Here is a 20,000-nt window from a genome sequence, read left to right as displayed (position 1 = left end):
ACAAACACACCATCACAGTTGCCAAATAATTACAAACGATAGTATAAGAGTTAAGAGTGCAACTAATGGAAACACTAATCACTGTTATGGTGACTCACATTAGAGTTAAACCTCTGTTAATTCTCAATAAAAACATTTGTAGATGTCTAACAGAAATAAAGTCAGTCTGGTTAGTAAAAAGTGAAGCTGGTAAAGGTGTTTGTGGAGTTGTTTAATCCTCCTCTGCTGAGATCTCCAGAGATTTAATGTCTTCTTTTATCTACAGTTGATTTAATCTAAGGTTGTGGCTGAAGTCAGTTGTACTTCTTGTGTTTCTGCTCATCTCTTTTTCTATTCTCTTCTTTCCTTCAGTGATTCTGCTTGATAACATGCTTATTAAGGCTGATATTACTTCATATTTAATATACACAGATTTTGTGGCTCAGATAAGGTCCAGTTCTGGTTAATTTCTTTACTCTTGGCTGACATGTGGCATTGCTATGGCCTGCTTGTGGCTCAAATCTGGCAAACAGAAGTGGTCCGCCCAAGTGCCATCATTCCACGCTGCATGTGGGCCAGATCATCTTTCCACGGGTGCTAGATGTGGGCCGGATCTGGGCCGATGTTGCTATGTGGGCATGGTTTAAATTTTAGGCAAACTGTTCACTCAAACGGTTTGAGTTAAATTTACTTCTCGGGTTTTACAGTTATGAGTGGATATATTTTGATATATCAGTATAACCAGTGGTGGCTTTCAGATGTGTTTCATAATTTCATATTGTGTCTGAATTTGCACGCTATAATGTAAGCATCATAAATGACCCCTTATGTTTAAAAATAAATATTGATTAGTGAAATAAAAGAATGATTGAATAAAAATGAGTATAAATAATTGTGTCTAACTGGTCTGATTTAAGCAGACAAAACACTTTTTATTTAGTGGGACAGTATTGCATTATTTGTGGATCATATTTAATAGTTTCACTTTGCATTAACATTACAATTAGTTTTAAAAATATATCTGTTCCCAGAGAGCACACGTACGTCTGCAAGATGTCTGTTAATTTGCTTTATTTGACAATGAGGAAAATGAGAAGGAAAATCACATTTACTCCAGGAACACAAGTACAGTCGATCCAATGCTGAAAACTCATTAATACTAACGATGTATTAAGCTTATTATGTCTAGCTGTTACAAAACAATGTCAAACCGAGTGAGGCAAGTCCTAACAATTATAAGACATAAGTATTTCAACATTGTGCATTGCAAGAATGATTCCAATGACAGATGTTACAAACTCTCTTACTGATAACCTTTAGGTCATTGTATAAAAAAACAGTCATTGTATAAAAAAACATATACGCAATTTGTGCCAAGTATGGAGGGTTTTGCAATATAGCTTTTAAAAAAAAATCTATACAGTAACACAGAGGTGGAGCCTGATCTGGCAGATATTTAACAGTGTTTGTGTCACATTGAACAACATTGCAACTCAATCGTTACTATTATACTCGCCATCATTTACCTCACAAAACATTCAGTGTTCAGATAATCATTCAAGAAAACTGTTTTTACTTTCTTCAAGATTCTTCAAGCAAAGGCAAGATCATGTTTCTTTCTAAAGTCAGTGTGATTTGATCATTATAAATGAGGATGATGACCAGCCGTGTTTCTCTCTAGATGACAGAGCTTGTTGTGGCTCTGCTCTCTGTTCTCATGGGGTTTACTGAGTCTGTTTCTGATGGATTCAAGCCCATTGACTGTTCTGATATAAATAAATCAGTCAGTGGGATTTACTCCATCTATCCAGCAGGAGACATTCCTGTCTGGGTTTACTGTGAGATGATCTCCGGTGGGAAAGATGAAGACAACGGAGCATGGACGGTATGAATGTGACTCTAGATCATCAAACACACTTCAGCACATTCATTATGAATCATATATTCTATATAAACCCATCACAGGTGTTTCAGAGGAGAATGGATGGCACTGTGAATTTCTATCGGCCGTGGAATCAGTACAAGAGAGGATTTGGGAATGTGGAGGGAGAATACTGGCTGGGTAAGATCTCACAGTGTGTGTGTGTGTTCATGTCCAGTGTTTGGTTGAACGTGTTCTTCATGTGTGTGTGTGATCAGGGCTGGAGAACATGTACCAGCTGACACGTAAGAACAAGTACATGCTGAGAGTGGATCTGGAGGACTTTGAAGGAAGGAAAGGTTTTGCTCTGTACTCGTCCTTCTCTGTGGGTCCTGAAGCTGATGGATATAAACTACAAGTTTCAGGATTCAAAGATGGAGGAGCAGGTAGGACACTTTCATTTATACTCATAAAAACGCATTGAAAAAAATCACACTTGAACCGATGTTTACTTGCTCACAGACTTTCAGTGAGTCTTTACTCAAATGCAATTCTTCTATAGGACATTTCCTATCAGATGTCAAATGTTTATGATATAGAATGTATGCAAATCTTACATCCTAATGATGTTTTTTTCTGAAGAATGACAACTGGATACTTTATGCAACACTGGTGTTTTCTATCATTGAACCTTTTCAGTAGAGAGGCTTTACATTCATCCTGAAACTTTCTTGTAACTAAATGGGCCTTTCGTTGCTTATTCCTTGACCATGGGACTGATTTGTCACATTTTCCTGTATACATTTTTATATTTCATTACGGTGATCTTAATCGATAGTTCACAAAATTAATCATGAATCACACAATGGTAAGAAGAACACTGCAGAGGTGGGACTTTCAAGTCACCAGCAATTCTTCAATCATATCCCAAGTCCTCAAAGTGTTAAAGTTAATGAGATAATTAAGTGACTAATTAAATGAAGATTGTGCACTAGTGATGAACACCTGCTGTTATTGAGTACTACAGAGGAACAGATGTTGATGTTTTATTGGTTAAAATGATGCAACCATCATGGAGATCAGTGTTTGAGTTAGATCTCTTTCTGTAGCATTTGAACGAGGTGATGTAAAGCAGAGTGAAGATATAAACTGCTTGTAATAAGATAGTAATCTAACATCAATGATTACAGAAAAAATTACATTCACTTTACTTGAGGTTTGCATAGTCAACCCAACAGAACTACAGCATGCAAGAAAAATTGCAGTGAGTGGATTTTAAGTCTATCAAGTGTATGCTAAATTTGAACTCCATTTCTCTGTAGACACACATAGACATCAAGAACCAGCATATGACTCTCAACAGTGGTGACAATCAACAAAATGTTGCATGCTGGGTATTACCTTAGAAAAAACTCGTCATGCACGGCAGTATGAGAAATTGTCCCCGCTGTTGAGGCTTGTGTGATAAGTGTGCATGTCTTAAAGCCTGAACTGACAGCTTCCTTTTAGTCTTTCAACATTGTGTTTTTGTTGGTGTTTTTTTTCCTTTTTTCAGTTGTAGTTCTTGTGTTTCTCTTTACTTCAGTGATGTTGATTGTTAACAACAGATGTTCATCACTAATGTACAATCATCATTTAATTAGTAACTTAATTAGCTTATTAACTTTAACCCTTTGAGGACTTGGGATATGACTTGAAGACTTGATTGTGATTTGAAAGTCCCACCTCTGGAACACTGAATACAAATCTCCCTCCTCCTACCACCTGTCTGACGATCAAGTCAGGTCCCTGCCTGATCAGGTTTTGCTAAGTTGCATAATTGTTTTTTTTTTGTTTTTTTTACAATTAAAGTATTTTGTAACTGAAATTACACATCATGTTTTATGTCACATTATCAGGTGAGAAATTAAATATCATAAATATGTTGTAAATAAGTCATAAATAAGATGTTAATGTCCTTAGTGATGATTTTGGGGAAGTCGTGGCCTAGTGGTTAGAGAGTTTGACTCCTAACCCTAGGGTTGTGGGTTTGAATCTCGGGCTGGCAATACCATGACTTAGGTGCCCTAGAGCAAGGCACTGAACCCCCAACTGCTACCTGTGCGCGGCTGTGTGTGTGCTTGTGCACTTTGGATGGGTTAAATGCAGAGCACAAATTCTGAGTATGTTTCACAATACTTGGCTGAACGTCACTTCCTTTCTGCAGGTGATTCTTTGACCCAACATAATGGACAGAAGTTCACCACCTTTGACAAGGACCAAGACTCCAGTAGTGTTAACTGTGCTAAACATTATCTCGGGGCATTTTGGTACAAAAGCTGTCACTATGCAAACCCCAATAGTGTGTATTTATGGGGAGAAGATCCCACCATTTTTGCCATTGGAAATGTGTGGTACAGCTGGAAGAACAATTTGGCTGTCGGCATGAAATTCATCAGCATGAAGATCAGACGTGTGTCATAGAAACATCAGTGTTCCAACTTCCAATAAACTCCTGCATTTAAAGCATTATGTCTTTATGTACATTTTGTCAGTTGTGGTGTTCTCGTGAGAAATCAATTTTAAATTTTATGAAGAATAAGTCATTATAAGTGAAACAAATGGTTGAATAAAGAAGATACATCTTTAAACAAAAAAAAAACAAAAAAATGTTTTAAAATGTATCTGTTCCCAGATCACACAAGTACATCTGCAAGATGTCTGTTAATTTGCTTTATTTGACAATGAGGAAAATTTACTCCAGTAACACAAGTACAGTCGTTCCAATGCTGAAAACTCATTAATACTAAATGTCTAGCTGTTACAAAACAATGTCAAACCGAGTGAGGGAAGTCCTAACAATTATAAGACATAAGTATTTCAACATTGTGCATTGCAAGAATGATTCCAGTGACAGATGTTACAAACTCTCTTACTGATAACCTTTAGGTCATTGTATAAAAAAACAGATACGCAATTTGTTCCAAGAATCAAGGGTTTTGCAATATACGCTTTAAAAAAAAAACTATACAGTAACAAAGAGGTGGAGCCTGATCTGGCAGATATTTAACAGTGTTTGTGTCACATTGAACAACATTGCAACACAAACGTTACTATTATACTCGCCATCATTTACCTCACAAAACATTCAGTGTTCAGATAATCATTCAAGAAAACTGTTTTAATTTTCTTCAAGATTCTTCAAGCAAAGGCAAGATCATGTTTCTTTCTAAAGTCAGTGTGATTTGATCATTATAAATGAGGATGATGACCAGCCGTGTTTCTCTCTAGATGACAGAGCTTGTTGTGGCTCTGCTCTCTGTTCTCATGGGGTTTACTGAGTCTGTTTCTGATGGATTCAAGCCCATTGACTGTTCTGATGTCTATAAATATGGACAAACAGTCAGTGGGATTTACTCCATCTATCCAGCAGGAGACATTCCTGTCTGGGTTTACTGTGAGATGATCTCCGGTGGGAAAGATGAAGACAACGGAGCATGGACGGTATGAATGTGACTCTAGATCATCAAACACACATCAGCACATTCATTATGAATCATATCTTCTATATAAACCCATCACAGGTGTTTCAGAGGAGAATGGACGGCACTGTGAATTTTTATCGACCGTGGAATCAGTACAAGAGAGGATTTGGGAATGTGGAGGGAGAATACTGGCTGGGTAAGATCTCACTGTGTGTGTGTGTGTGTGTGTGTGTATTTTCATGTCCAGTGTTTGGTCTAATGTGTTCTTCATGTGTGTGTGTGTGTATGATCAGGGCTGGAGAACATGTACCAGCTGACACGTAGGAACAAGTACATGCTGAGAGTGGATCTGGAGGACTTCACCGGGAGGAAAGGTTTCGCTCTGTACTCGTCCTTTTCTGTGGATTCTGAAGCTGATGGATACAAACTACAAGTTTCAGGGTTCAAAGATGGAGGAGCAGGTAGGATACTTTCATTTATACGCATAGAAACGCATTCCCACCTAGAATGTTTTAATGTTCTAGGAACGTTTCCAGTGGCTAGTTTTATTTTAGTTCCCAGAATGTTCTGTTAAAAGTTAGGATAACATTCTCTAAAAACATTCTAAAAATGTCTGTTGATAACATTGTTACAACATTATTCTCTAACATTCTAATAAAGCTTCCTATTACAGTAGATGTGGACTGACATTGCTCAGAAGTCAAAATGTTGGTTGAAAGTGAAAACCCAACCTCTTATTGGTGTCAAACTCTAGCGTAAATACTCCAAAAACAGTATTAACAACTTTACTCATTATAAACAAGATTTATTTTTGTCATAAATGTAAAAAAAGTTCTTATTGAGATTAACAGGGGTGTTGCTAGTTTATACATTTTTTTTTAGTTTTATGTCACCATTATGGTGATCAGTACTTATGCAGAGTATGAGTCCTTCAGTGTCTGTTCTTTTTAACCGCAAGCAAAAACCTTGAGTGAAAAATATAATCAGGTGATGTTGGTTGCTTGCCGATATTAGAACTTTCCTCAGATAATAATCTGATCAACTGGTTTAATCTGCAGTTTAAACTATGCTATTAATTTGATATTAGATATTTCTGCAGATGCAATGCACAGAGTAATATGTTATTAATAAACATTTTTAGAATGTTTTTAGAGAACATTATCCTATCTTTTGAGAGAACGTTCTGGGATCAAAAATAAAACTACCCGTTAAAAACATTGTTGGAACAATCCATCAGAATGTTCTTAGAACATTTTTAGAACAAAAAATTCTAGCTGGGTTCATAAAATCACACTTGAACAGATGTTTATTGCTCACAGACTTTCTCTTTTATAATTTCACTGAAACATGTCAATAACAATGCATTGATGTATCAAATAGACCCTGATAATATAATACATCTCAGAGACGTCTTTTTGACGTCTGCATTTTCCTCTGCAAGATGTATTAGAGTCTTTGAATAACCTGTAGTTCAAGAACCATGGGTTTTCTACACTAAAATTAGTATTAGTTTTTAGTAAAATGGTGGTTATACAAATGGTAACAAAAACAAATGTAAAAAAAAAAAATAATGGTACACTTTTACTATAATAAAACCATGGTTAATTTTTATAAGGGTTAACATCAGTTACTTTAATACTTTTACTTCAGTATTTTTCTGGTAACGACTTTGACTGAAGTATGATAATTGAATACTTCATGCTACACTGGTGTTTGCGGTCATTGAAACTTCTCAGTTGAGAGTCTTTTCAGTTATCCCAGATAAATCATAAATAAGATGTTACTGTCCTCAATGATGCTCTTCCTTTCTGCAGGTGACTCTTTGTCCTACCATAATGGACAGAAGTTCACCACCTTTGACAAGGACCAAGATTCATACGGCACTAACTGTGCCAAAGTGTATCTCGGGGCATTTTGGTACAATGGCTGTCACACTGCAAACCCCAACGGTGTGTATTTATGGGGAGAAGATCCCACCATTTTTGCCATTGGAAATGTGTGGTACAGCTGGAAGAGCAATTTTGCTGTTGGCATGAAATTCATTAGCATGAAGATCAGACGTGTGTCATAGAAACATCAGTGTTTTCAGGAGCAAACATCCAATATTGTTTTCACTATATTACAAATGTGAAGGTTTAACATTTTATTTTCCTCAGTCTAAACAAAGCAACTGTTATCTTCTTCTGGTCTGTTATCTGGTCTTTTGATTAACTGGTGTGTTAATGAACTTCCAATAAACTCTCCTGCATTGTAAGCATTATGTCTTTATGTACATTGTGTCAGTTGTGGTGTTCTCATGAAAAATCAATAATTTTATGAACAATAAGTAATTATAAATGCATACATTTAATTATAAGTTAAACAAATGGTTGAATAAAGAAGATACATTTTTAAACAAGTCAAATAAATGAGACAAATCAGTAAATTAGTGAAATTAATTAAATGAAATCATTACTCCCGCTGCTTTCATATAAGTCGGAATAGTGAGATATTATATTCTAATTCTGGCTTCATAACTCACAATCGAGACTTTATATCCCACAGTGCTGACTGTATAACTGTAACAGGGAAACTGTAGTGAATGACTGCGTTTCAAACCCAGAAATGTCAACACAATATTAAACATGAACTGATCTCCTCCTATATTATTTGTTCAAAAAAACATAAAACATTTTTTCCAACATTTACTCTACATATTGAAGTTGTTGTTAAAGAGTAACTAAACCCTAAACCAACTTTTTTTTGTTAATGATCTGTAAGAATGGGGCTTTATTAGTGCTGTTCATTGTTTAGAGTAACTTTTTTGACATTTGAGTATAAAGTGTTTTAATTCTACAATATATGGTGTAAAAACGTCTGAGTGCTGCCCTCTTCAAGTTGAACGGTGGCTACTGCAGTTGATTTTTCCTATTGGATGTTGCGGTGGCAGGTGACGTAAGCAGTTTCCAGCTCACCACGCCCCTTGGTACGAGCTACCACGCCCTTGGCAGTATAAAACCATCTTGTTCCATCAAAATCACTGTAGTGAGTCAGGAGTTGGAATTGCGAGTATTGAAAACGATCAGGAAAGACTATTATAGCATCTATTTAGCATATCAATTATATAGTTATTTAGATCTTCAAGTTAGCGTAGATTTATCTGTATTTCGTACAGTGGTCAGGATGGTACGGAGGTGTGTTGCTAGTTGCGACAGCACTGCTGGACTGCATAGTTTTCCAGCAGACATTAAAATTAGGCGCCAGTGATTGCATGCACTTGGCCTGGAAGACCGTGAGTTCCCGCCTACAGCTGGAGTGAGCAAACTGCATTTTACAAAGGATTGCTTCTCCAACGCAATGGAGGTGGAGATGGCCACAGCTCGCGCTGAAAAGCGACGCGATGCGGGAGTTAAGACTGCAGTTTGAGCCAGTTGCTCGAATTGATATGAACAAACACCTCGACATCCTCCACTTCAGATGAAGGTAGGTGAGAAAAGTCCTCTACTTCAAATGATCGTTCTGTTGCAAAGCTACTTGCGTCCTTACAGTCACTCTCCATTTTAGCGACTCTGACAGCAGCTGTCAATCAATCCGTCACTGCGGGTCTCAGGTTCACGCCGCACTCGCTCAGCCCCGCCCTAGGTTCGTCCCCTCTATCTCTGCTGTGATCTGCCCACTTTTCAGCATTTTTCAAATATTGCCAGTGGGTGGAGTCAGGCTCTGACCAGGGGTTTAGTTACACTTTAAAGATGAACAATTCTGAAATATGTAATAATTGTGTTCTTGAAATCGACCAGTATAAATTCTCCATTCTCAAATATTTTGATTGAAATATAACAAAAATATCAAGTAGATTAAAAAAATATAAATTGTTAGTCAAATAGCCCACTAAATAGCTTACTTCCATAAAAAAATGAAATAATAGTTGTCAATTTTAGACAAAAGAGTCATATAGACAAAGACAAACAAAACATGTCAGGAATGCACTTCAGTAATCTTCTCATGCACCGCTTTCTCACACAAGGCAGTTGAATTGTGTTGGCGATCATGGTTTTCACAGTCATAATTTTTACACAAATTATTTTTCAAGATCATTGCAAAACAGTCAAACGGACCAGCTAATCATTTTCTTGCATGGACGGTTGCTATTTCAACATTTTTGCACAACACAAAAGATGGGTTCATACTGATAAAGACTGGGTTGAAAAAGCTGTTGATGGTCTAAAAAAAGGGCTCAGCAACTGAAGAACCAGTGATCTGAACATCTCATGACACCAACAGTGAGTTACTCTTATTCTTCAGCATTTACTGAACAGATAATGAATGTATGTGTATTATTTTTCAAACTGTGTTAATTTCAGTATGATTTGATCTTAAATGAGGAACCTGATCCGATGTTTCTCTCTAGATGAAGGTGTTTGTTGTGGCTCTGCTCTCTGTTTTCATGGCGTCTGTTGTTTGTGGATCCAAACCATTCGACTGCTCTGATGTCTATAACTCAGGACAAACAGTCAGTGGGATTTACTCCATCTATCCAGCAGGAGACATTCCTGTCTGGGTTTACTGTGAGATGATCTCCGGTGGGAAAGCTGAAGACAACGGAGCATGGACGGTATGAATGTGACTTTAAATGGTCAAACATTCATTGATAATAAAATAAATATTTAAGCCTTTAAAAAGTTCTATAACTCATTTCAGGTGATTCAGAGGAGAATGGACGGTAGTGTGAATTTCTATCAGCCGTGGAAACAGTACAAGACTGGATTCGGATCCACCGAGGGCGAATACTGGCTGGGTAATAATACACCAGTGATTCAGGGTTGCATCAAAACTAAAAATCTTTACTGGACACTTAAAACACTATAAAAATGTGGCTTACATGCTTCGAAAATATAAATAAGTGGAATTTATTTTAGAGAAATGCAGCACAAACTTCTGACAAATTGAAGCATCTTATATTTCAAAATAACTACAGTAAATACCAAGTTGAAAATGAAAACAAGTTTTGGTTACTTCTGATTGTGAAACATGTGAATGTGATGAACTATACCTGTGTGAACTTAAGGACAATTACTTCATACATCCATTAAATCACCTCAAAACCAGCTGTGGGGAAAATCGTTTTAAATAAAATTGTTAATGTGGCTCTTACACGTCCATTCACGCTCACAGTTAACAAGAGTATAAATTGAAGGACTTGCATGCTCAACTGTACACGATGAAGAATATTTGGGCTTTTAGTGAAGCTTCAGCATTAATTCAAACACAATGGAATGAATTGAAGATATTTTATGTGGGACTTAAGTGTCCAACATACACCAAATATGTTTTGGGGCCACTGTATTATATCTGCATATCAATAAAGTTTCAAAATTTGATTTATTTCCCAGTAAAATGTCCAGTGTTTGGTTGAATGTGTTCTTCATGTGTGTGTATGATCAGGGCTGGAGAACATGTACCAGCTGACACGTAAGAACAAGTACATGCTGAGAGTGGATCTGGAGGACTTCACCGGGAGGAAAGGTTTCGCTCTGTACTCGTCCTTCTCTGTGGATTCTGAAGCTGATGGATATAAACTACAAGTTTCAGGATTCAAGGATGGAGGAGCAGGTAGGACACTTTCATTTATACTCATGAAAACTCATTCTATTTGACTGCTCAGTGCTCAGTGATACTCTTCTTCTCTGTAGGCGACTCATTGACGGACCACAATGGTCAGAAGTTCACCACCTTTGACAAAGACCAAGATGTCTATGGAGAAAACTGTGCTAAAGAGTTTCTGGGAGCATTTTGGTACAAATTTTGTCACACTGCGAACCCCAATGGCGTGTACTTATGGGGAGATGACGACACTCATTTCGGCATTGGTGTTGTTTGGTCAACCTGGAAAAACAGTGTCACTGTCAGCGTGAAAACCATCAGCATGAAAATCAAACCAGTGTCTTAGAAACAGTGTGTTCAAACATCTGATATTTTAACAATTTTAAGATATTGCTTTTACATCTTAACTGAGCAAACCAATAATGTTCTCTTTCTTTTTGGTCAGCTCTTTGCATTTACAAATAAAATGAGTCAACGCTTGAATCTTGTTGAAAAGCTGATGTGCTTATGTCCTCAGCAGACAACAGAAACACTGAATTATTAAATGGTAGATAATCAGACCTTGTGATCAAAATGATAATATACATATCTAAATCAAGCCCACACACACACTACCATATTTTCTATGATAAACAAACAAAGAAACCCATTGTATTATTTACTTACGGATAGTGATGGGAAGATGAAGCCTCATGAAGCTTTAAGCTTTTCAGCCAAGTGGTTCACAAAAGGGTTAATTTCTGGAAACTTAATTTGCTCACTATACCACCTGGTGGCCAACAAGTGTAAAACAAGCAGATATGTTACAGACAGAGGGGTAAAGTCCAGGGGTCAGAAAGTAAATGTCCTGCCATATTTTTGTTCCACACATGAACTCAGAAGCTGATTTCACCAGAGGAACAGAGTCATTCCTTTCAAGTCACAAACGATCCCAAGTCCTAAAAGAGTTAAAGTCAATAAGATAATTAAGAGACTAACTAAATGATAACCGTGCACTAGTGATGAACACCTGCCATTATTGTGTGTTACAGAGGATCAGATGCTGATGTTTTATTGGTTAAAATGATGCCACCATCATGGAGATCAGTGTTTGCTTCAGTTGTGCTCTTGACCTTTGGCTTCTCTGTGTTAGATGTTTCTCTGTAAAAGTACATGTGCTGTTGTAAAACAGTGCAATCAGTGCAGTGCTGCAAACTGTTACTAGCTAGTTTTATGTGATTAAGTAATTATTAGGCATCAGCTCATTTATTTCCAAAACAATTTTATTCAATTTAACATAAGCTAAGATTTTAAATAACCCACCTTGTGGAATTGCCACATGTAAATTAACTGTTGGTTTAATAGTTAGAGTTAATTAATTTGAAACTTAATGTAATAAATATACATTTTTGAAACCTTGTCCTCATAAGACGCACAGACATCATGACCCAGCATATGAATCTCAACAATGGTGACAATCAACAAAACGCTTCAAGCTGAAGTGCATGCTGGGTAACACCATGGTAAAAAAACTCCCATCATGCACTGTAGCATGAATAATTATTGTCACCACTGTTGAGGATCATATGATAAGTGCTCATGTCTAAAATCCTGTGCATCCCCCCCCAATATTTAAGCATTACAATAATATTTGTTTAATAGGACTTTTGTTGTAATTCAGCAATAACTGAACATCATGTAACAAACCAAAGAGAGACACCCTCATGGAGTTCATTTAAATGTTTTAGATGACAAAAAGGTGATTTAATTTGCTATTTCAGCTTTCAATTCTGTAATGTTTTCATGTTTATTATGTAAGACAACCGCACGTTTTTAAAAGCAAATTACTTTGTATTATTAAAAGAGTCAAGATCACAACTAAAACAAACACTGATCTCCATGATGGTGGCATCATTTTAAACAATAAATCATCTGATCCTCTGTAATTCTCAATGACAACAGGTGTTTATCACTACTGCACAATCATCATTTAATTAGTCTCTTAATTATCTCATTGACATTAAATCTTTTAGGACTTGGGATTTGACTTGAGACTCGTTTGTGACTTTGTGACTCTGTTCCTCTGGTGAAATCATCTGCTGAGTTCATGTGTGGAACAAAAATATGGAAGGAATTTTACTTTCTGACCCCTGGAGTAGCCACACTGTTAAAAATCGCTGTAAAAAAATGGCCAAATTTCGACAGTAACATACTGTTTTTCATTAAAACAGTGCATTCTGGGTAATATTCATCATTTTCGAGAAGGTAGCCTGCTGCTATATATCGTAAATTAACAACGTTCAAAGTCGACACTCAGCGGCTGTGTTTCAAATCACACCCTACACCCTCATTCACTATTCCCTACATGAGTTTACTAATATAGTCCACCTGACAGAGAGAATGAAAATTAATGAGTGAATTCAGACACTGATCAACAGCTGCTGTTAATGAGCAGAATCACTGAAGAAAAGAGAAACAAGACACACACAAGAACTACAACTGACTTCAGCCACAGCCTTAGATGAAATCAACTGAAGATTTACCAACTTCACTCATTACTAACCAGACTGACTTTATTTCTATCAGATCAGAGATCAGAGATCGAAAGATCTTACTGAGAATTACAGAGATTTAGATGATAATGTTACTGTTTCGTTTGATGTTACCATTGTGGAGATCAGTGTTTACTTTAGTTGGTCTCCTGACCCTTGACTTTTGCACTTTACATTTTGTTTCATTGCTGTATTTGTATCTTCATGATACATCTGTTACAGCAATATTAATTTTGTTAGTCAAGTGATTATGGCTGTTTCTGTCAGTCATGATCTACTAGACTGGCTTAAAGTGTTGCTATAGTAATGAAATATTAATTTGGTGTTGAAATATTTGAGTGAATGACAAGTTTTTTTTGTTTCTTCAATTTTGTAAGATTGAAAAGTAGTGTGATAACCAGTATTTCGGGATTTAATGACTAGTTTTAGTTAAAAAATATTTCGGGCGGCAGTCTCCACAACACTCAAAGAGAGACATCAACAATCAGCATATGAATCTCAGCAATGGTGACAATCAAAAGGTTCATGATGCATGGTTCATGATGTTTTAGTAGTTGTTTAATCAGATCTTGAGAGATTTGATGTATTCTTTTATTCAGTTGATTTCATCTAAGCCTGTGGCTGAAGTCATTTGTATTTCTTGTTTTTCTCTTTCCTTCAGTGATTCTGCAGGTGTTTATCACTAATGCTCAATCATCAATTAATCACCGAATTATCTCATTAACTTCACTGATTCAGTGTTACTCAAACACTCTGTAGTGTGCACACATTATAAGTGTTCATTTAAAACTGAGGATTTTCTTGTGGGGTTTAAAGGGTTAAAGATTTAAGATGAAGAAAAAACAGCATGAAACATAATTTAACAGTAATAAACTGTAATTAATTTACAGGAGACAAACTGTAGAAAAACAGTTATTTACTGGCACCCCTGCTGCCACCCCTGCTGCCAGTAAATAACTGTTTTTCTACTGTTTCTTGCTGTAAATTAATGGTTGCCAGCAAAAAAAGTGTTTTTCTACAGTTTGTTGCCGTTAAGTCAAGGAAAAACAGTAATATACTGTAAAATGTAAACGTCAGATTTACCAAATGAAAAAAAGTTAATTTAACTAAAATAATTGTGAACATCCATAGAAAAAAAATTAGGCAAAGTCATACACTGATAATGAGAGTAAATACTGAAGTTGACTGTATTAATGAGTGTTTGCACAAGAGAGATCGTTTAGTTTAATGTAGTTTTGTTGTTCACCATTGTGCTGTAGAGTAGAGCCGGTGCTTCAGTCAATGATGAGCCACAAATTCTGATTTTCTGCTGCTTTATATAAAAGCAGTAAATGTGGAGTTGCTGATACAGTGGTGATCTCTGTGTCAAGTACTTCAGTACATACATGTGCGGTGTAGATGACAATGAGCTGCAGTGATTTGAGTAAAAGTCATGTATTTAGTTACTTTATTACTGCACATTAAGTGTTTGCATCGTTATATTAAGAAATATTCCTTCTCAGTGGACTCAAATGAAATAAGTTCATAGTACTAACATCGTAGGAATGCTAGTTTTAAAAACTAGAACTGTTTGAAGCAGTGGGAGTGGAGTTAATTTCCATGGTAGAATTTACGGTAAAATACTGTTAAAAAATAAGAGTGGTAAATTAATGGTTAAGAGCTGTAAATTAACAGTACTTTACTGGCGCCCCTGCTGCCAGAAAATTACTGTTATTTAACGGCAAAATTTTTTACAGTGCACCTATGTCTGTAATATATCTACTTGTTTAACACTTGTTGGCCACCAGGTGGTATTGTGAGGAAATGAAGTTTCCAGAAATTAAACCTTTTGTGAAACACTTGGCTGAAAAGCTTAAAGCTTTTTGAGGCTTCATCTTCCTATCACTACTTACGGAGCCCCTCATATGACATGCAGGAAAAAAATAGTAGGCTAAATCATGTTCACGATTTACTAATTTGTTCCCTCGATGTACTAAAACATGCACATGATTACTATTGTGTTCCCTCGATTTGCTATTTCGTTCACTAGATTTATAAATTGTGTGCACGATTTACTAGCAAATCTTTTTTTTTTGATGTAACTGTAACAGATTACAGTTACTAGATCTTGTATCCTGATTACATAACGCTGTACATGTATTCAGTCTAAACACACGTTGCAGGGCTCAACATCGATGCTTGTCCACTTATCCAGGACAAGTAGATTTTTTAAAAGGCCAAGTGAAAAATAATTTTACTTCCCTGAACCATAGACTGTATAAAAACATGGAAATAGTATCCATGACGTCACCAAACGGTTTCAAAGAGTGTTTTTGAAGCTACAAGTGGGCGGAGAAGGCTGTCGCCATCTTGGATAATTCTGGATAATTGAAAATGGTCAAAAAGGGGGGAGCTGGTTGCTGAAACCAGCTTGATGGTGTCAATCAAGTTGCCATGCCCTTAATTGTTCAGAACTTTAAGGCTCAGCATAATTTAAATGGATGAGTTATAAAAAAATCCACCCCCTTCACAGTTGTTATGAAGGGCTATATAGACCAAAATCTTGTTTTGAACCAGGCTGTAAACATGTTTTTTTTCTGCTGTAGATTTTGCATGGGGAGTCTATGTGATTGACTTCCTTTTGCAGCCAGCCTCTAGCGGTCAGTCGATGAATTACAGATATAGTCTCTTCTGTATGGGCTTCACGAGAGAGAGCGGGAAGTTGCTGCTTGGTCCCAATGGACAAGTAGCCTAGCCTGATAAAAACACCAATAACAATCAATAACAATCACCAAAATCAACAGATAACCGCCATCACCTGACCTAAATTCACTTCAGCATTCTTTGATGCCACAAATGTGTTTAACAAACACACCGTCACAGCAGCCAAAAAAGACAAACGACAGTATAAGAGTCAAGAGCCCAACTAATGGAAACACTAATCACTGTTATGGTGACTCACATTAGAGTTAAACCTCTGTTAATTCTCACTAAAAACTTTTGTAGATGTCTAACAGAAATAAAGTCAGTCTGGTTAGTAAAAAGTGAAGCTGGTAAAGGTGTTTGTGGAGTTGTTTAATCCTCCTCTGCTGAGATCTCCAGAGATTTAATGTCTTCTTTTATCTACAGTTGATTTCATCTAAGGTTGTGGCTGAAGTCAGTTGTAGTTCTTGTGTTTCTGCTCATCTCTTTTTCTATTATTTTCTTTTCTTCAGTGATTCTGCTTGTTAACAGGCAGAGGTGGAGAGTCCAGGGGTTAAAATAGAAAGTAAAGTGACATAAAGCCAAGTATGGTGAACCATACTCAGAATTCGTGCTCTGCATTTAACCCATTCAAAGTGCACACACACAACTGGAGCAGTGGGCATCATATATGTTGCGGCGCTTGGGGAGCAGTCGGGGGGTTAGTGCTTTACTCAAGTTCACCTCAGTCATGGTATTGCCAGCCCGAGACTCAAACCCACAACCCTAGGGTTAGGAGTCAACCTCTCTAACCACTAGGCCACAACGTACTAGAAAATACATAATCAAAATGCTTTATTTAGGCATAAATGTTTAGAGTGATCTTGTGGACTTTCTTCCAGTTTCTCAAATTAGAAATGGAAAAACGTGACGTTTTCTTGGGCTTCCAGCTCTTTCCCATTCCTTAAAAGTCAAGTCAAGTCACCTTTATTTATATAGCGCTTTAAACAAAATACATTGCGTCAAAGCAACTAAACAACATTCATTAGGAAAACAGTGTGTCAATAATGCAAAATGATAGTTAAAGGCAGTTCATCACTGAATTCAGTGATGTCATCTCTGTTCAGTTAAATAGTGTCTGTGCATTTATTTGCAATCAAGTCAATGATATCGCTGTAGATGAAGTGACCCCAACTAAGCAAGCCAGAGGCGACAGCGGCAAGGAACCGAAACTCAATTTTTTCACAAAAATGTTTGGAGCAGTCAAAGCTGCAGCCAGATTATCCCGCACATGATCTCCCACTCTTGTCTGAGGGTTGTGGGGTTCAGGGGGGCCATCATCATAGTCTTCCTCATTCTCTGTCTCAACAATGTCCCCATTGAGAAGAGCGAGAATGGGAGCACAGCGCAGCTAGGGATGGGTATCATTAAGGTTTTAACGGTATTACTACTCTTACCAATACTGCTTAACGGTCCGGTACTTTAACGGCATTCTTATCGGTACTTTGTGTTGTGTTACTTTGTGTTGTGTTAGGCAGTCGAAAACTTAGCATTTCTCTGTCTGCACATAATGCACTTGTGTCTGCACTTGTGTCTGCATCAACACTAGTGAAGTATAACCACACTTTGGAACGTTTTGCTGTTTCCGCCATCGTCACTCATTCATTTGTATTAAGCAGGAGTTTTCGTACTGTAAGGGGCCGTTCACATATCGCGTCTAAAAACGCGTGGAAAACGCTACGCACGCCGCTTTCTGATTTTTTGCCCTCCTGAGGAGTCTGCCATTGCTAAGCAACCATGACCTGCTCTCTCCATGAAGACGTGGAAATTTCAGCAATGGATAAATGGGTTTGCAGCACTAAAAACTGCTTGCAGTAGCACTGCTACTAAATTAATTAAAAAATCCAGATACAGCTGATATCAGCTGTTCCTTTATCTTGGCTGAGCTTTCAACGTTGTTACGGAAAAGGTGAGGAAGTCACATGACCTGCGGTGCGCTTGCGGCATTCTGAAAAGTTGAGATGTTTTTAACTCAATGCGGTGCGGATGCGCCTGGAAAAAACAAGCTCGTCGCAACGCGTGCGCGTCGCTTCCATTATAAGGGTGCATACCGCGCGCCTACATTAGAAATAACGAACTTGAGCGCGCAAAATACGTGATATGTGAACGGCCCCTCATGCATGTGTGTGCGCCGCGCTCGTTCTTGTTGTGTGTGTGTGTGTGACTGACAGACAGCCTCTGCGGCGCGCATGAGAGATCCCGCAGACAAATGTCTTAATATGATCACACATTAGAAATGCTTGGTAAGATAAAATGTGCACAATAACATCATTAAGCAAATCTCTTAGCCATCTTCAGTCTTTATTATTAAGCGGGAGTTTTCATACTGTTATGTCTGTGTGTGCGCCGAGCTCGTTGGTGTGTGTGTGTGTGTGTGTGTGTGTGTGTGTGTGACTGACAGACAGCCTCCACGGCGCGCATGAGAGATCTCGCAGATTTAACAGACAAACATCTTAATAATATCGCAAATTAGAAATGTTTGGTAAGATAAAATGTGCACGATAACATTATTAGGCAAAAATACATAGTCAATAATTGTTTCCCTTCCAGTACCGAAAGCAGAACTGATACCGTCAGATCTTACTGATACTACGGTCTTTCATAATTTAGCCCCGGGGCCATTTTAATACCGGGTGTCAGTACCCATCCCTTAGTGCAGCATGCAACAACCTCAGGCACTAAGTCAGGGCTGATCTCTAAGGCCTTGAATAAAACACAGCACCAGTGTGTCTTCATCCTCCCGAAAGCTCTCTCACAAATGTCCATATTTCAATATGTCAAAGCTAAATGAACTCTGATTAGAATATTGCTTCATAATCATTTATATACAACTCAACTGTCACAATGTCAATCCCTGACACATTTTATTTATTTATGCATTGTTACAGCCTGTATCTTCATGTTACATTTTGTTTTTTAAAAGTCAGGGACTTCATCAAATAGGCAAATATAATCAACTCACCACTCCAACAAGTTTAAATAAATAATAATAAAAACTAATAAAAAATATACTCAATATGCTGTTTGCTGTTGTATATAACCATACTGTCGGGGTGGTGTTAGTGCAGTGGATAAGACACATGTCTTTGGTGTGAGAGACCCAGGTTTGAATCCACTGTGAAACACCAATGTGTCCCTGAGCAAGACACTTAACCCCTAGTTACTCCAGAGGCGTGTGACCTTTGACACACACACACATATATATATAGCAACTGTAAGTTACTCTGGATAAATGTAAAGAATGTCTTTTTTTCACAATGTCTAGACAAGGATCTGCTTAAAATAAAATAGGCTTAGCCTAGTCTTCACATCAGGTGACGTTGTCCACAACGAGTGGAATCTTTTTAAAACGATGTCTTTTCCACTCCTCCCGGCACTTTTAGGTTCGGTGCTTTTCAAATGCAAACTTAATTCAATTGGCTTTGCGTCGATGAAGCATGCTAATGCGATGCTCTGTAAGGACATTCTTTAATGTGGAAAAAGAGTTCTCACAGAGTGCCGTGCTTGCACCAAAGTCATCACGCTTGGCATTGCTTCGAGAGGTTTCTGAAAGTGTTGTTAAACTTTTTTTTATTTTCCATTTGCCCCTGTCGGCTGGAAATGAGTCCTTCATTTGCAGGCTTAGGAATTGGTGAGCCACTGTGTATTCAGATTCCACAATGGGTGTATTAGTAAGGTCCAGTTTCTGAAACTGAAATACATCCTGCGTAGCTCTGTTTCGTAACTGAGATCTTCATATATAATTCTTTCCTCAACTTTGAACATAGCGTAGGATGTGTTTAGTGTGCGTCATCTCTTATTTGGCACAGGCTCTATTGTTGCATCCTTGCAACGCTTCAAGAGTGTCAAAATTCCAATCAAATA

General features: G+C 37.4%; 3 protein-coding genes across 8 annotated transcripts in view; all 3 read left to right on the top strand.

The window, feature by feature from the left end:
• The first annotated feature begins 1,414 nt into the window (after positions 1-1,414).
• LOC127933167 (microfibril-associated glycoprotein 4-like) overlaps positions 1,415-20,000 on the top strand; it is a 104,264-nt gene continuing 85,678 nt past the window's right edge. For 4 of the 6 annotated variants that reach the window (XM_052530135.1, XM_052530222.1, XM_052530056.1 and 1 more), the window contains exon 1: positions 1,415-1,832. In XM_052530135.1, coding sequence (XP_052386095.1) covers positions 1,661-1,832 — 172 coding nt within the window. In that variant the 5' untranslated portion in view covers positions 1,415-1,660. Of the gene's footprint in view, positions 1,865-20,000 lie in introns of all 6 variants that reach the window. The other 2 variants (XM_052530310.1, XM_052529984.1) reach the window with 1 other exon arrangement.
• On the top strand, positions 4,884-7,558 carry LOC128031750 (microfibril-associated glycoprotein 4-like). The gene is made up of 4 exons (XM_052620178.1): positions 4,884-5,323; positions 5,404-5,500; positions 5,598-5,765; positions 7,119-7,558. The coding sequence occupies exons 1-4, from the start codon at positions 5,111-5,113 to the stop codon at positions 7,373-7,375; spliced, it is 735 nt and encodes a 244-aa protein (XP_052476138.1). The 5' UTR covers positions 4,884-5,110; the 3' UTR covers positions 7,376-7,558.
• Positions 9,453-11,367, top strand: LOC128031690 (microfibril-associated glycoprotein 4-like). The gene is made up of 5 exons (XM_052620065.1): positions 9,453-9,563; positions 9,692-9,895; positions 9,982-10,078; positions 10,726-10,893; positions 10,974-11,367. Exons 1-5 carry the CDS (start codon positions 9,552-9,554, stop codon positions 11,228-11,230), a joined length of 738 nt encoding a protein of 245 aa, XP_052476025.1. The 5' UTR covers positions 9,453-9,551; the 3' UTR covers positions 11,231-11,367.

This window comes from Carassius gibelio, chromosome A1 (genome assembly GCF_023724105.1).
Source record: "Carassius gibelio isolate Cgi1373 ecotype wild population from Czech Republic chromosome A1, carGib1.2-hapl.c, whole genome shotgun sequence".
Taxonomy (NCBI): domain Eukaryota; kingdom Metazoa; phylum Chordata; class Actinopteri; order Cypriniformes; family Cyprinidae; genus Carassius; species Carassius gibelio.
The sequence above is the reverse complement of the archived record's forward strand: the minus strand, read 5'-3'. Positions and strand labels throughout refer to the sequence as shown.

Excerpts from the sequence above, each read along its gene's own strand:
- LOC128031750 (XM_052620178.1), top strand. The coding sequence starts at position 5,111 with ATGACAGAGCTTGTTGTGGCTCTGCTCTCTGTTCTCATGGGGTTTACT. Across the intron at positions 5,501-5,597 it reads GGAGGGAGAATACTGGCTGG|GGCTGGAGAACATGTACCAG; the intron begins GTAAGATCTCAC and ends GTGTATGATCAG. Across the intron at positions 5,766-7,118 it reads GTTCAAAGATGGAGGAGCAG|GTGACTCTTTGTCCTACCAT; the intron begins GTAGGATACTTT and ends TCCTTTCTGCAG.
- LOC128031690 (XM_052620065.1), top strand. Across the intron at positions 9,896-9,981 it reads AAGACAACGGAGCATGGACG|GTGATTCAGAGGAGAATGGA; the intron begins GTATGAATGTGA and ends AACTCATTTCAG. Across the intron at positions 10,079-10,725 it reads CGAGGGCGAATACTGGCTGG|GGCTGGAGAACATGTACCAG; the intron begins GTAATAATACAC and ends GTGTATGATCAG.